Raw genomic sequence first — 12,274 nt, 5'->3', positions numbered from 1 at the left:
GTTGGACATCGTCGACGTGGAGACCCATTTCAGGGAGGCAAAATAGCACATGGAAACCACAATCGCTACGAATTGGCTATGCATCGGCTCCGGAAACCGAATTGGGCTGTCGGTTGAAAATCACAGATCAACCCATTTCGGAAATATCATCTTGTGGTGTGCAGGTTTGGGACGGAACAAGCAGACAAGCGATCCCAGCGTAAGGCAATTGAAAGATAAATTGTAAAAGATAAACTACCCAACGAAAATGAAGGTTCCAGACCCGACACGATATTGATTAGAACAGATTGAGGATTTTCATTTAGGATATTTCGCATTAGGTTTCGCACACATTTCCTTTCAGCATTACTACCAGTTGTTGAGGATTGAAACATATGCAACCATAAGTGACGGAAGTTTTCAACTATATGGCGTTGTGGAAACATCAGGAAAATTCGGTTTAGTAAAGAAAACCTGTTACCAAAAATATGTGTGTAATTTGTACACATCGCATAAAAACCTATTTCTAGTAGGCAAAAAGTTGTTCGTAAAAGGCAATGCCTACATTACTAACAAAAGTATAAAAATCTTCCTCAGGTGTATTAAGTAACTTGACACTAGTTCTTCAATAAAAATGGTGTCTTTCATCAACCCACACTGGAAAGAGTTTGGTTCGGAGACCACCATAATTATCGCAATCATTCGAGCCCACGCACCGGTCGTCTGTTTTCGCGATAATCACTCAAAGTTCAATTTTCACAAATGCGTTTATCGCACATCTTGGTCCGGTTCGCCCACGAACTGCGTGAAGATTCAAAACCATCGACCAGCAAAACTTGCACAACGCACCGACAACCGGATAGATTCCTCCCACCCAAGACGAGTTTGGATGGGTCGCACCACAGGCCATCTGAGATATCCGTCAAGGAGCTCTTTGCAACAGCCTACTACAGGACTGGGAAACAGCAGAAGAAGCCGTGGTGCTGTTCTCTCAGTAAGCGCAATCTTTCCGCAGCCGGGTAAGCAACAACGAAAAATGGTGCACAAAGAGCCGAAGACGCTTTGACGATGAAAGATAATCTTCAGCCTTCCAATTATAATTAATAAGTTAATAACGAGCGCAAAAACAGAAGACGCCGTTCAACCGATCTCGGAAAAGCATCGCTAACGATGGGGCGATGGCTCGTTGTTCGTTTGGTAACCTCCACTGCGCTGCGCTGCTGCTGGCGCTAAAAATAACAACGGAGCTGTGCAACAAAAAAGGGTTCGTTTTTGCTAAGCCAAAATTCTACGAAACAAGATATCGGAGGCCGAATTCTTTTCGAAAACACTTACAGGCTTCAGAGAGCGTTCTGTGACCGTCGGGCAGCAAGAACTTATGATGCTCACGAACTTCTCCAGAAAGAATGTCGAACGTTTTCTGATTTTTGCATTATTCCATCGAAAGCGTGTGAACGCCTTTCGAGGATTCAATTCTGCCGCTATAGTTCCTTTGCTGGACTCTATCAACGAAAGCTGTAACCGATTGGATGAGAACAGCCATTAAGCGGGCCGACGGAGGACTAACGATTGTCACAAACATTAACGTTAAGCTTTACCTCATTCCGAAGTCACGCAAAAAAAGAAACACGTTGCAGAAATCGTCCTGCAACGTAATCTTGTCTTATTGGTTTCCGTTTGCTTCCGTTTGCTAGTTTTCGAAAGGTTTTTCAGTCGTCTTTGCTCACGTCTGTCAACTGAGCCTGTTGAATCATCGTTTCATGATAATGTTGATCATCACAACCTCCCAACCGGTTGTCGTTTGTCTACCACCACAGGGACCCCTCGAGAGCAGCTGCTGAGCGGCCAGGAAAAAAAACGAACAATATAAAAGAGCTCTCTATTAATGATGTCCTCGCGCTCCCCCATCGGGAACATGACTTTCATTAGATTTCTTATGGACGGAGTCCTACTGCTACTTCTTGGCCCGCTTGCCAGTCGAGCGATTCTTCGAGATCAGAAAAGACGGATTAGTGTCAGTGGAGGCAAATGCCTTCAAATTACTCTTTCTGCTGCCCGAGAACGCGCTGCGGCACGAGCCCTGCCAACGAATGGCCGATAGAAGCGAAACGGTTCGCAGCGCACGACGTGGAAAAAGTAATTGAAACGTTATACTTACGTCGACGTTGATGCCGGGAAAGGGAAAAATCTTCTTGCTCGGTTGCTGGCCCGGTGAGTAGCGGTAGAACTCGCGCAGCCCGCGGTAGAACTTTACCGAGTACAGTGGCGAAGAATCGTCCAGTTCGTACAGGCAGCGCAGTGTTGCATGTTGGCCACGACGAACTGCTGGCGGATCAACTACCAGCTGCACCGACCGGATCGCTCCGAAGCCGTACACATCTGGAAAGGATATTTAAAAAGTAGAAGCGAATATTTTAAAACTAATTTCCACTACAAAACGCCATCCTTCATCGTATCAGGATTCAACGGTTTTCGAACATTTGTCGCTCAACTTGATATTAGTACGCACTGCTGTGCCCGGGTCTTCTACGAATTCGAGGCAAACTCTGCCTTTTCATCGAGAAAATATGCTTCGTTGAATGCGTTACACGACCCACGGAACCCGGGTTGTCCGCTTTCTGGCTCGGAGAAATTAATCAAGACAACAGGGGCGGCACCGAGGCTCGCTTTCTCGCCGCGCCCACGATCCCATGGGCTTAATCAGCTAGCAACCAAGCACACGCTGCCAGCCGACTTATTCATTAGCATTAGCGAAAAGCGCACGAAAAACTTACAAATCAACTCCCTTTTCGGGGTGGGAAAGACGCAAAAGCCGGTCTGACGAACGCACACCACACGCTCTACTGCCATTAATGAGACCAACAGAAGAAAAAAAAAACCGAAACGAAAAGAACTACTAGACAGAACCGTGTAAGCTGAAAGCTGCCCGTAAGGCCGTGCCGGGAACAGCGCACCAGCGTCAAGATATAGCAGCCTTTTCTGGTAAAGCTTAGTCCATGCGATGTGTAACTTAATTAATTTAATGAAAATTAATGTTCATCAAGGAAGGCCCAACGGCATTAGTTCACGTGTGAAATTAAAGCTACCAAGGTCAGCAGATGGAGATGGAATAAAGTGCGTGTGCAAATTCTTACCAGCCAGTTGGAGCGTGTCCTTAAGGCCCGGTCGGCAGAAACTCTGGCGACTTGTGACAACATCCCTTCAGTTTGTGAAGGAACACAAACGTAGAGTGCAAAGAACGTAAGGAACGGGGCCAAACAAATGTAGGAATTACTGAACAAGCTGTTGGCAAGTGGATTTTAATGTATTTTACCACATTATTTTAATTAACCAAAACTGTAGTTAAAGTCTGTTGAATTTAACTTACCAATTTAGCCATTATTGTTAACCACTCTATTAACCTTAGTGTGCTCAATTGGTCCAAATCCCAACAAATTGCTAATGAAACTATCTACCACATACTTCTACCATTCTCTTGATGAGTTGCCGTCCTCTGAGATTAAAAGTAAACTGCTCATCCAAACGGGACCTTAACCTCTGTCTACGGGATTCCACTTATACTCTGATGCATTGGTAGAAGTTGCAAAATTTACAAGGCTACTTCTTTTAACCACCCAACGGTGTGGTATAGCGGGTGGCGCGTCCTTGTCTCGTACCGGACTGGTTAAGAAATTCCTCCGTAGGTTAGAAAAAGCAACAATCCGGGCCAAGAAATGGGTTCTGCACCTTGCAAGACGTTCTATTTGCAACCCCACCCGAGCACCCACCGGGAACGCAAACGGCGAAAAGGGCTTGCCTTTGGCGGAAAGTCATCGAAAATGTCGTAACACTGGTTCGGAGGTTGAGGGTGTGTGCTCGGAAGCCAGGGACCATGAATTGTCTTTTATTATCTACTCAGATTCTGTTTTAACGATATTTTTATGATAATTTTCACCCTACACACGCAAAGGGTGCGAGCGACCGGGCTCGATCGGCCATCAATTCACCACCTCCCGTAAAAAGGACCTTCGATGCCGAACCTCTCGAATTTAAATTCTAGTTTCTATCCCTCGGCTCTGTCCGCTCCGTGTGCAGAGCTAGCATGATTTTCGCGCACAATTTATCCTGCCACCGCCAACAGGCAGACCAATCCACCACCATCGGCATCTCCATCTCTCCCTGTGCCAAATTGAGCCAACCAGTGCCACGGCCAGCAGCGGAGAAGAAAAAATTCGCGAAAGGCATCACCGTGGCAGCGCGCGCGGCCCGCAAATATTTGTTTGCTGTTTGGACGAAACCGAAGCAATGAATCGGTTGAAGGCGGAAAGCTGACTCTGGTCCGCCATTTGGCAGGCCGAATGTTGAATAGGGCATGATCGGGCGCATAAAAAGTCGCCTCTCCAAATGGCACCAAGTTCTGTTTGCCTAATCGTTCGTGTCTTCGGAGAAATAGAAATTGTGACGACTGCGGTCCGGGGCTAGGGGGACCGGTGCGCGCAATCCCCCTGAGCCACTCCGATGATGATGGCCTCGGCTCAAGAGCTCGGTAATCACCGTTTTTCGATGTTTGTTTTATAAATTTGAAAGCTACGGCAAACGTAGCCAATGCCGGGTGGCCAACGCAAACTCTGAACCGGCGGCGCTGCTGGCACCAGCTTTTTTTTTCCTCTCTTGGCACGAGCAGCATTTCCGGCCCTCGTTCTGCACTGCAGAGCAGCGCTGCTGTCCCCAGCACAGGGCGAACTCGGTTCAGGATCTATTGCCGGATAGGGTTGCGTGGCGGTTGCTGCCCAACACGATCTATTTGCTTTCCGCTGGAAGAAGTAACCGTTTGGCAAACAGTTCGCCGGACGCATCATTACATTTCGTAACAGCCTCGTGCAATTAGGTTTAAGGATGGTGGGGATTTGTCCTAGGTTAGAGACTTTGCGAACATCGGCATTTATTTACGAGTAGACTTCTGCTGTTTCGACTTCTCACTTAACTCGCTTTGCCCTGAGGGACACTACATTGAGTAGTCCAGCAGCTAGCGTTCACTACTCCTCAGAGTCAACAACAGTTGACACTCTTATGTGTGGCTAAGGACAGTCTACATTCGCTACTCGTATACGGCGCTTTATATGATGATTGCATACCTTGAAGTGCTGCAAAACCCCAACAAAGACACAGGGATTCTACCTTTGGCTTTGTATTTCAGTACATCCATGGCCATCAAATGAACAGGAATTGTGCCGCATTCGGTTCAACAAACACAGACGACTGGAACAAAGCCTCTGGATGACAAGAAACAAGTCGGTTTTCAAATCAAAGTTTGTTTTACCATGTTTGCTGTACAAAGTTGTAATGCTGCTTATTGCACATCTGTCCAGATCCATGGGTAGATGCAATGTGTTTGGCTTTCTTTGCAGACGATTAGTAAGTGCTTCATGATGCAATCGTGACAGTCGACCCGGCTGGCTTCTCCTCTGGTTGGTATAAAGGAAAACCAGTTCCATCCCGAAAAACATTGCTTTACTTGTTTCAAATATCACTAAAATATAGTATTTTATCTCATCACCCACCAAGGCGACTCCATCCGAGTGGGCAAAGCGAGCGATAGAAATAACAGGAGCCGAGAGCTCCTTGAAAGACTGCTGCATTCCCCGCAACGACCTAGTTCGTAACCGGCGCGGACACGGAATGCGGACACAACAGAAAGGCGCACGAGATGGCTATCAGCATGGGAAAGTTTCGTTAAAAAAACACATCCACATTCCTTATCCCTTCTGCTTACCATTTTCATTTTGTTTCCTATTTCTAAATTTTCAAAGCACACTCACTGTAAAAGCAGCAACTCAACAACTATCAGCCCGCTCGGCCAATGTAGGGGACCTAGGCGCGTACTCTGCTGCCAGGATATATCCTAAATCCTTCCCAACCCCACCCGGCCCGGCCGTTCGTCGATCCCCGTCTGTTGTATCCTGCGCGCCTCGGAATGCTATCCTGGCACACGTCGGCAACAGTTCCGGGCCTGTGTCAGACTATTTTTCCTGTATCGGTTTTTCCGTAAAGTTGTTTTTATTGTGCCGTCGTGCCCGCGCACCCAGCGCTCGTTCGCTCGCCTGTCCTTCCTGTCCTGTCCTGTCCTATCCCAAGCCGGTGCTTATTTTTATATCATACCACTTATTTTGCCAACTCGTCGGGACCAAAGTCGCCGCGCCGCCGTGTGGAAATCTTTGCTCGAAAAACCAACATCATGTACTGGTCCGGTCCCGAACGCCCGTTTACGATTATTGGATGGCTTTGTGTGTGTGGGTGTGTGTGATTGGAATTGAACAGCAGTGGACCAGTCTGGGATGGGAGCGCTCTCCAGGACTTTCTGGAGCGGAAGTGGGCCAAACACATTTGGCCTCGCCCGCGCCCCGTCGAGTGGGTGAGAACGTCGGCTGACAGAACGTTTTCACTAATGTTTCCCGGATGTTCCCCAGCCATACACCGAGAGAGCGGCGCGACGCTGGCGGGGCGTATAAAAACTTCTCGAATCAGAGGATCTGATAAATATGAACCCGTTACGGGGATTGGGTTACCCGAAAGCGTATCGGCGCACAAATCGGCGATTTGTCCGGAGGTCCACCACCGCGGGATGAAGAAGCACGAACCATAATATAATAATAATAATAAAACCGCGCAAAAACTGTGAATAAATTTGATGGCATCTCGATGTCATCATTCATTTTAATGGTTCTCGGGGGCCGGCAGTGGCTGGCAGCCGAAGCGAGCCAGACGGTGGGAAAACAGTTTTCTTCCTGGCCTCGCCCGAGGCCTTTCGTGGGGCGCCGATTTCCGTTCAGCCAGACCACCGGGTTCGAAAAGGGCTGTCCAGGGCCCTTACGTTTACGTTTACGTTTCAACACACGTTCCTATCGCCGAATGCGATGACGGTTTTACTGTTGCACAACATTTCGGCAACTATGATTCTTATATTTTCAACAAATTTGATAGATTATTAAACGGACACGGATTTCTGTCTAATTTGGGAGGGCACCACGGACTGCCAACATGATTCTCACAAATCTGTTGTGTAACCCAAGCACGCTGATCACGCATCTGGACACGCGGAGGAACCCGGCGCCATCAACATTATGATCATCGTCATTGGAGAAAACATTTTCGCCGATCGCAGCCATTTTTGAGTTCCATACATATGCCCGCGGAGGCAGTGACATAGAATACGCCGACAGCATACATGACCCACCATAGAATCAAGCGACCCCGCAGGCAAGAAGGCCGGAAACGAATGAGTATTTCAGCAACAGTGGCGACACTTGCCTTGGGGATTTATCGGTCGGCATTTTTGTCGAAATAGGCGAATTCCAATGTTCGCAGCAGCACGCGTTACTGCTATTGTTTCGCGATGTCTTAAAACATTGATGGGCATTAAAAAAGCAGAGAAACAAAAACATCGATGATCCTGGAGGTGGCCACCGCTTGTTAGTCTAAAAGTTGGACTAAAGTGTCGTAAAACGGATCGATCATCTTGCTTTTACGGCTGTCGATTAAAGGCTACCCATTTGCAAGACGTACGCAAAAATGTGGACCCCCAAAAAACTCTTCCATTTGAGGAATGTCGAATGAATGTAGTGCCCACGGCTTTTCTAGATAAATCGCTGGCTAGCACGTAATAAATAAAGTTTGCCCTTTAACTGATCTCCGACCGGAACGTTGTTCTGCCATTTTGTTCCGGTTGTCTTGCAATAACCCAATATGGTACACAATCACAGTTCGGGCAATCATTTTTCCTCTCTACATGTGTGTCCAGATGGATTTCTGGAGTTCATTGAAAAAATAAGTGATTTTAGGTTTGTGCAAATAGACGACAAATTCTGCCAATAAAAAAAACATAAGTCGGCACAACATCGTAATATCACATTTCACATGCACAACTCAGAGTGAATATCGGCACAGACGGCTTCTTCCAAACTTATCTTTTTCCCCCGGCCGACATTCGTCGAACCACAAAAGCTAATACACCAAAGGCCCAACATTTCCGGAATCTCCACACGGTTGAAAAATGATCGTTTGCTTGGGCAGCAAGGTCCTGTCTCGCCTGGCAGCATAACGTCCCGCATACGAGGAGCCGGTGCCGCCACTGGCGTATGCAAAGACCTGGGCTGCTGTTTGTTCCGTGTCCCGCCGTCGTTGCACTTGATAAATTGATAACGACAAGTGCATTTATTCTACTGGCTTTCCCGTTGGGGTCCCGCCCGGAAGCGGCTCAAAGTGGCGAGCAGTGACATGCAGTGGTGGTGGCCCACCAAAGAGCAAGACCGGACATTGGTGGTTGGTACTCGGTAGATGTTCTCCGCAGCAGCGCTCTTACAGCGATTGATGATAACCACACCAGTCGATTGGTCAGTCTGTGTGTAGTTTCCCGCCGCTACCGTCCTTAAGTGGGACATAAACAGCCTCGACAGGACGGCTCAGTTATACGGTGCGCGATAAATATGCGCGCTTCGGTGCAGTCCTGGATGGTGCCCCGTCTGAATTTCGATAGCAGCTTAGCGCACAGCAGCGGCATAACCATCTCTGGACGCGCTTTAGGCCTCATTACGTACGCGTAGTGGAGCTCCTCAGTTCGGCGAATGGTGCCGCCGCGCGTAAACCTCGGACGCCTATTTTAGAACGGCACATTAATCCTTCTTTGTTGCGTTTCAGCATACGCGGTCGCCACGGACAGTTGGGGAATCATTTTCGAAGCTTCCCCAATTATTATTTCAACCGAAACGCACACTTCAATGGACGCGCCGGCCCATTATGCTGGCCATAAAATGGACTGCCACAGCAATAACTCCTTCGGCGTGCAAGCGAGCGGAAGTAAAAACGCGATCGGCATAACGGATTGATTCGGCGCAAACTGAAAATGGTTGAGTAATTTTGCTGACAACAGCTTTCCGATGTACGCGTGGGGCTTGGAATACTGTTTGCAGTGTTGTATGTTTTATGAATGGAGATTGAAGGTGGAGCAGAAACAATAAGCAGCAACATTTTAGTACAAATCCACGGCATTAAACTAGAAGAATTGCTAACTCAAACGGAAAACACCTTGAGTACCCGACGAAGGATTTAAGATTTTCAGATATAGCCGAGTGATTGCCATCTATGTGTTCTCACAAAGGTCTCAGGCTTCAGCTATTTCAAATTGTAAACGATTCTAGTAGTACAAATACTATCAATAACTGCATACTTGATATGTTGTCATTATTGTTTTGTTCAGACGGATCTAGAACTTATGATACTGTTACGTCCTATTTCATCCAAAGTTTTACAGTTAACATTTTGTATGATTTTTGAAGCATCATATATTCAAGATAGGTATACAACTTATACAAATTATTTGTAAATTTCAATTGATTCGGTAAGCCGTTAAAAACAACAACCGATAACGTGAAGATAGGAGAAAGAGTTACAGACCGTGTTAATGTGCACGTTTAGCGACGACGGCCGATGGCCGTGCAAGCAAAAAAAAAAAGCGCTACCCAGAAAAGGGATACAGACCATCATCCTGTGTAAGTGGTGGTCCGCCGTTCTGGTTAAGTGGTCGCCCGGTGTACTCCGATGGCGCGCATCGCGTGGGCTGGTTGTGGGAAAATTAAATAGCTCCATTTGGCGACCACTTCCCGGTTGGAGAAACCCCCGTCGGACGGACACCCGTTGGAAAATGATTTTCCAAGTGGATTAAAAATGCATCAAAAATTGGGATCCAAAAATTAACCAACCCGTTTTCTTTGGGGTTTTCTTTCGTAAACGAGGGTAAACTTTTTCGGAGCAAGATAAATGTCGAAAGTCAACCCGAACCCGAACTGGTCCCCTGGGTGGTGGGGCAAAAAATGGAGTCGAACGAAGTCACAAGTCGTGGAGTCCCGCCCTACTCTACTGCCGCCGCGGCATCTTGACGGCGCGCGTGCGAAAAAATGGTTCACTCGACTGGCGCTAATGATCGGCGAATCGGGTCACTAACGGTCCTTAAAAGATGCTGAAGGTTTTACTGGTCAACAACAGAAGGAGGAAAAGAAGCGCAACAAAGGCACACGCTCCGAACGACAATGGACTGTTTATTCCAACGACAAGGCGATACTTTGCCACATTAAAGCTGACGGTTATCGTGCAAATAATTACCAATATAACGAAGTAAAAACCAGCTTTCCGACGGGCGTGTAAAAGACTAGCTTTTAAGATTATACTACCCGAAAAGGGTGAACTCAGCCACATCGTGCTCGGGGGGTTGCAGCATTAAGACGTTAGCAGATAACCTGTAAAAAAATGTACACTTCGGTTGACACTAATATGCTCGACTTCGTTCATTCGTTTGATCTCTGTCATGTGAAAATCCGGTTCTGTGCACACGTTCCCTCCTTAAACAGTGGCCAATCACACAGTGCTTAAAGCTTTTCGGTTTCCCGAAAGCTCCACCGCACTCGGCTCCATCTAAGCCTGAAGGAAGGCACCATTTTATGTTCCACCCGTTCTCCGTGGCGCGCACAAAAATAGAAAATGTTTCACACCGGGTTTGGTGATATTTTCGGCTTAGTTAGCCCCGTAGCCCCGGCCAACGGAGCCAAATAATTGGCGCAAATCCTCATATAATGACGACGAAGTCTCCGCGAGACCATATTTACCCCGTGGCGCAGGTGGTGCGCTGCCCGAGAAACCATCCGGAGACGACACCACAGGAAGAGAGCAAATAAATTTTTAAGTCGATTAACGCGACTCTCTTGGTCCGCCATTCCATCCATAGAGTGTGTCACAATCTTTCTGCCGTCACTCCGCGGTGCTGTGAAAACGTCATCATTGTGGCTAACAATTCTCGTGAACTCCAAGAAAATAGCTCTCGCTCGCCAAGTGTCCAACACACCGTCGTCCCCGGGGAGAGCCCGTCGCTCAGCGCGCCTCGTCCTGAGGTAACTTATTTTCGTTGCCAATAAAACCTGCCAAACCTTATCACGGGCCTTGTCCAAACATTCGGAATGGATTGTGTTCAAGTGTTTTGCCGGTGAGGCGGATATTTGTTTCCACCGCCAGGGGGAGTGATTGGAAAACGCTCAACGAGAAAGAACCGAAACCCAGCCATCACCACCACCGAAAGCCTAATTCGTCTCATCGAGTCACCACGGTTCTCGATCCTGAACCAAGCCAAGCGCTGCAGCCAACCCCAGTTGGGGGGTTACTTTGATCTATTTTCGATTACCAACACGACCTAACGATGGTAAAGCCACTTGCACAGCATGGACAATGCGACGCGCAATAGATGGACGGGGGACCAAAAAGTCAATTTCGTCGCACCTTACGATTCACGTGGGTGGGCACGGCGGCACCCTCTTGGGAGAGCCGCCCCCGACTACGAGACGAGGCCGTACGGGAAACTCTCGGCGACGACGGGAACGCTAGACGAAGAAGTCCTTACTCGCCCCTGAGAGTCCCTGGTCCCGCACACTCGAGAAAGCAGGTACCACCAGGCCACTCCGCCGCACCCAGTGACCAAGGCAAGGCGGTTTGTGGGGATGTGGGACTTTTCTTCTTCATCGCCGCCGCCGCCGCGGCGAGAAGTAAAGCCAATCGACCATCACCACCTTTCGCTCTTTTTGCGTGACAAAATCTCATTATTTTCCTGGTGACTTTCGCCGGTCCTTTCCCGGCCGATGGTGCCCCGCCGACGACTTAGACAGACAATGGCGGGAAAATGCTGGTGCGGCTTCGACACTCCCGACGACCCAACCTAGGGATAAGTGTTTCGTGGAAATGTGCGAAGAAAGGGCAATAGATTAATCTTTTTTGCACCTTCAAAGCTCAGGTATCGGACATCCAACGCGGGCGAACGGGCGGCTGCGGGTGCTGGTGGGTGGTTCGTGGGGTCTCCCCAGGCCACCACGACCCCCTCTGCTGTGAGGAAGGGCGGCCTTCGAGCTAAGTGATTGAATCATGCGAAACTAATGGATTTTGCACTGTGGCGAAGGAAAAAAAGGACCCACACACGAACACGAGCCCGTTCAGGACCTTTGCCTTGTACCTGTGCAGCAATTACCTGCAACCACCCGGAAAGGGGTGTGGTACACTCCTGTTGCATAGCGCTCGTTGCGGTGCTGCCGTGCAAAAGACGAGCAGCGGCAAGCGTTTTGCCCGTCTAGACGGGATCCATCCATCGCGCGCGCCCGTGGACTTGGTAATGGATTTCCGATAGTTGCGGTTGATGGTGAATTGCAAACAACATTTTGTATCGACACAACCCATGGGGGCGTGGAGAGCCTTTTCCAGTTGGGTTTTCTTTGGGTTGGGTTCCATC

General features: G+C 48.4%; 1 protein-coding gene across 1 annotated transcript in view; it reads right to left on the bottom strand.

Annotated features, from left to right (window-relative positions):
• LOC128270218 (uncharacterized) overlaps nucleotides 1-12,274 on the bottom strand; it is an 84,537-nt gene that overhangs the window by 62,592 nt on the left and 9,671 nt on the right. The window contains exon 2 of the mRNA XM_053007620.1: nucleotides 2,138-2,358. Within this exon, the coding sequence (XP_052863580.1) occupies nucleotides 2,138-2,358 (221 nt within the window). The remainder of the gene's footprint in view (nucleotides 1-2,137; nucleotides 2,359-12,274) is intronic.

The sequence above is a fragment of the Anopheles cruzii genome, chromosome 3 (assembly GCF_943734635.1).
Source record: "Anopheles cruzii chromosome 3, idAnoCruzAS_RS32_06, whole genome shotgun sequence".
In the NCBI taxonomy this organism is placed as follows: domain Eukaryota; kingdom Metazoa; phylum Arthropoda; class Insecta; order Diptera; family Culicidae; genus Anopheles; species Anopheles cruzii.
This window is presented reverse-complemented; position numbering and strand designations above follow the sequence as displayed.